The sequence below is a fragment of the Amphimedon queenslandica genome, unplaced genomic scaffold (genome assembly GCF_000090795.2).
Source record: "Amphimedon queenslandica unplaced genomic scaffold, v1.1 AMPQUscaffold_12988, whole genome shotgun sequence".
Lineage (NCBI taxonomy): Eukaryota > Metazoa > Porifera > Demospongiae > Haplosclerida > Niphatidae > Amphimedon > Amphimedon queenslandica.
This window is the reverse complement of record NW_003546776.1, coordinates 4,981-6,546: the sequence shown is the minus strand read 5'-3', so window position 1 is coordinate 6,546 and position 1,566 is coordinate 4,981. Positions and strand designations below refer to the sequence as shown.

Here is a 1,566-nt window from a genome sequence, read left to right as displayed (position 1 = left end):
GTAGTCTAAGTCTTTAAATTTAAAACACCAGTAAATCTATTTTAACTAATTTTTATTTCATGAATTGATAATAAAGCTGATTTTGGTCTATTTGATAACATAATATGCTTGCAATTACTTCAGGCAACTAAAGGGCAGTGATCATAGGGGTAGGAACAAACTAAAAGTTGGGGGGGCTAAGGTATTATTTTTACAATTGATCATTAATACATAGCATGTACTAAAATTAATACTGTCCAAAATATTGGCGTCTCTGCTCATTAAATGTAACAAATTCCTTTGCAAAATTGCAATGTCCTCAATGTGTAAATCATCTATAAATTCTTGGTGTGTATGCAAAATAACTACATAATTAAGACGCTCTTGTGACATTGTGGAGCGCAAGTAGTTTTTAATCTCCTTAACGTCAAAAGTCTATGCTCAGCTGAAGCTGATGTTAACAGAGTTGTTAAATAAAGAAGTAGAAGCTTGTGTATTTCTGAAAAAACTAATAAAAAATGAAACAAATCATCACACAATATGCACACATATAAGGATTACCTAAACTAAAGTCTATAGTGTTGATAATAGTAATACATGTACATCACTTAAAGTTGGAGGGGCTAAGCCCCCCTTCAATGAAAGTTGGGGGGGCTTAAGCCCCTCCTGCCCCCCCTGTTCCTACCCCTATGGCAGTGATAATAACTCAGGATCATCAACAGTTAAACTACAAGTGAAATAGATGGCATTAAAGACCCTTCATGATGGACTGTTCTCTGAAAAATCAGATGTTGTAAGTATTCATTTGCCATTACACTCAATCATGCAATCATTAGTCTATCATTTTTTAATTTTATTCTTATTTACAGTGGTCTTATGGTGTTCTTTGTTGGAAAATATTCAGTCTTGGTAAGGTACCATATCCTGGTCTGGATCCAATAGGAGTAGTGGAGTTACTGGATACTGGAGGACGATTGCAATGTCCACTTAATGGAGCCTGCTCACAGGAAATGTAAGAACATATTTTGTAGCATTGCATAATGCATTTGAAGAGTTACCTCTGTGTTGTTAGTTTCTTTTGCTCAATATTATGTTTTAGTAATAATCTCACTATATTTTCTCTATAGATACTCATTGATGATGCTATGTTGGTGTGAATCTCCAATTGATAGGCCAGTGTTCAGTGATTTAGTTTCATTAATTGATAATCTCATTGAACCGTTAGCAGGCTACCTCGATTTCACTCAAATTAATAACACTTGTATAAAAAAAGAAAATAATTATTACTGAATAATTATCCTTGTATAACATGTCACATGCATAATATTCTTTTCATTTTTGAAAACTTTTCAAACTTTAATACGAAGGCTGAACATGACTCGCATAAGCCTATTTTTATTATGTGTCTGGTATAACATACTAGGCTAGACTAGTTGCTGCATATATAGCTGTGATTATTGGTATTATGCTTGTCCTCTAATTTGGTGTTTAATAAGAGATAAAATAAGCCCAAGCTTATTATTTAATCTGCTCGATAAATCTAATCACTTTTTTGTTTTACAAGCTATACACTCACATGGTCATGCT

The 1,566-nt window shown here is 33.1% G+C and overlaps 2 protein-coding genes across 2 annotated transcripts in view; both read left to right on the top strand.

The window, feature by feature from the left end:
• Positions 1 to 34, top strand: part of LOC109585891 (muscle, skeletal receptor tyrosine-protein kinase-like) — a 4,865-nt gene extending 4,831 nt beyond the window's left edge. Inside the window, exon 11 of the mRNA XM_020002035.1 lies at positions 5 to 34. Coding sequence (XP_019857594.1) covers positions 5 to 34 — 30 coding nt within the window. The remainder of the gene's footprint in view (positions 1 to 4) is intronic.
• A 604-nt stretch (positions 35 to 638) lies between these two features.
• LOC109585893 (tyrosine kinase receptor Cad96Ca-like) lies at positions 639 to 1,305 on the top strand. The gene is made up of 3 exons (XM_020002037.1): positions 639 to 772; positions 849 to 991; positions 1,107 to 1,305. The coding sequence occupies exons 1-3, from the start codon at positions 722 to 724 to the stop codon at positions 1,267 to 1,269; spliced, it is 357 nt and encodes a 118-aa protein (XP_019857596.1). The 5' UTR covers positions 639 to 721; the 3' UTR covers positions 1,270 to 1,305.
• Positions 1,306 to 1,566: the final 261 nt, after the last annotated feature.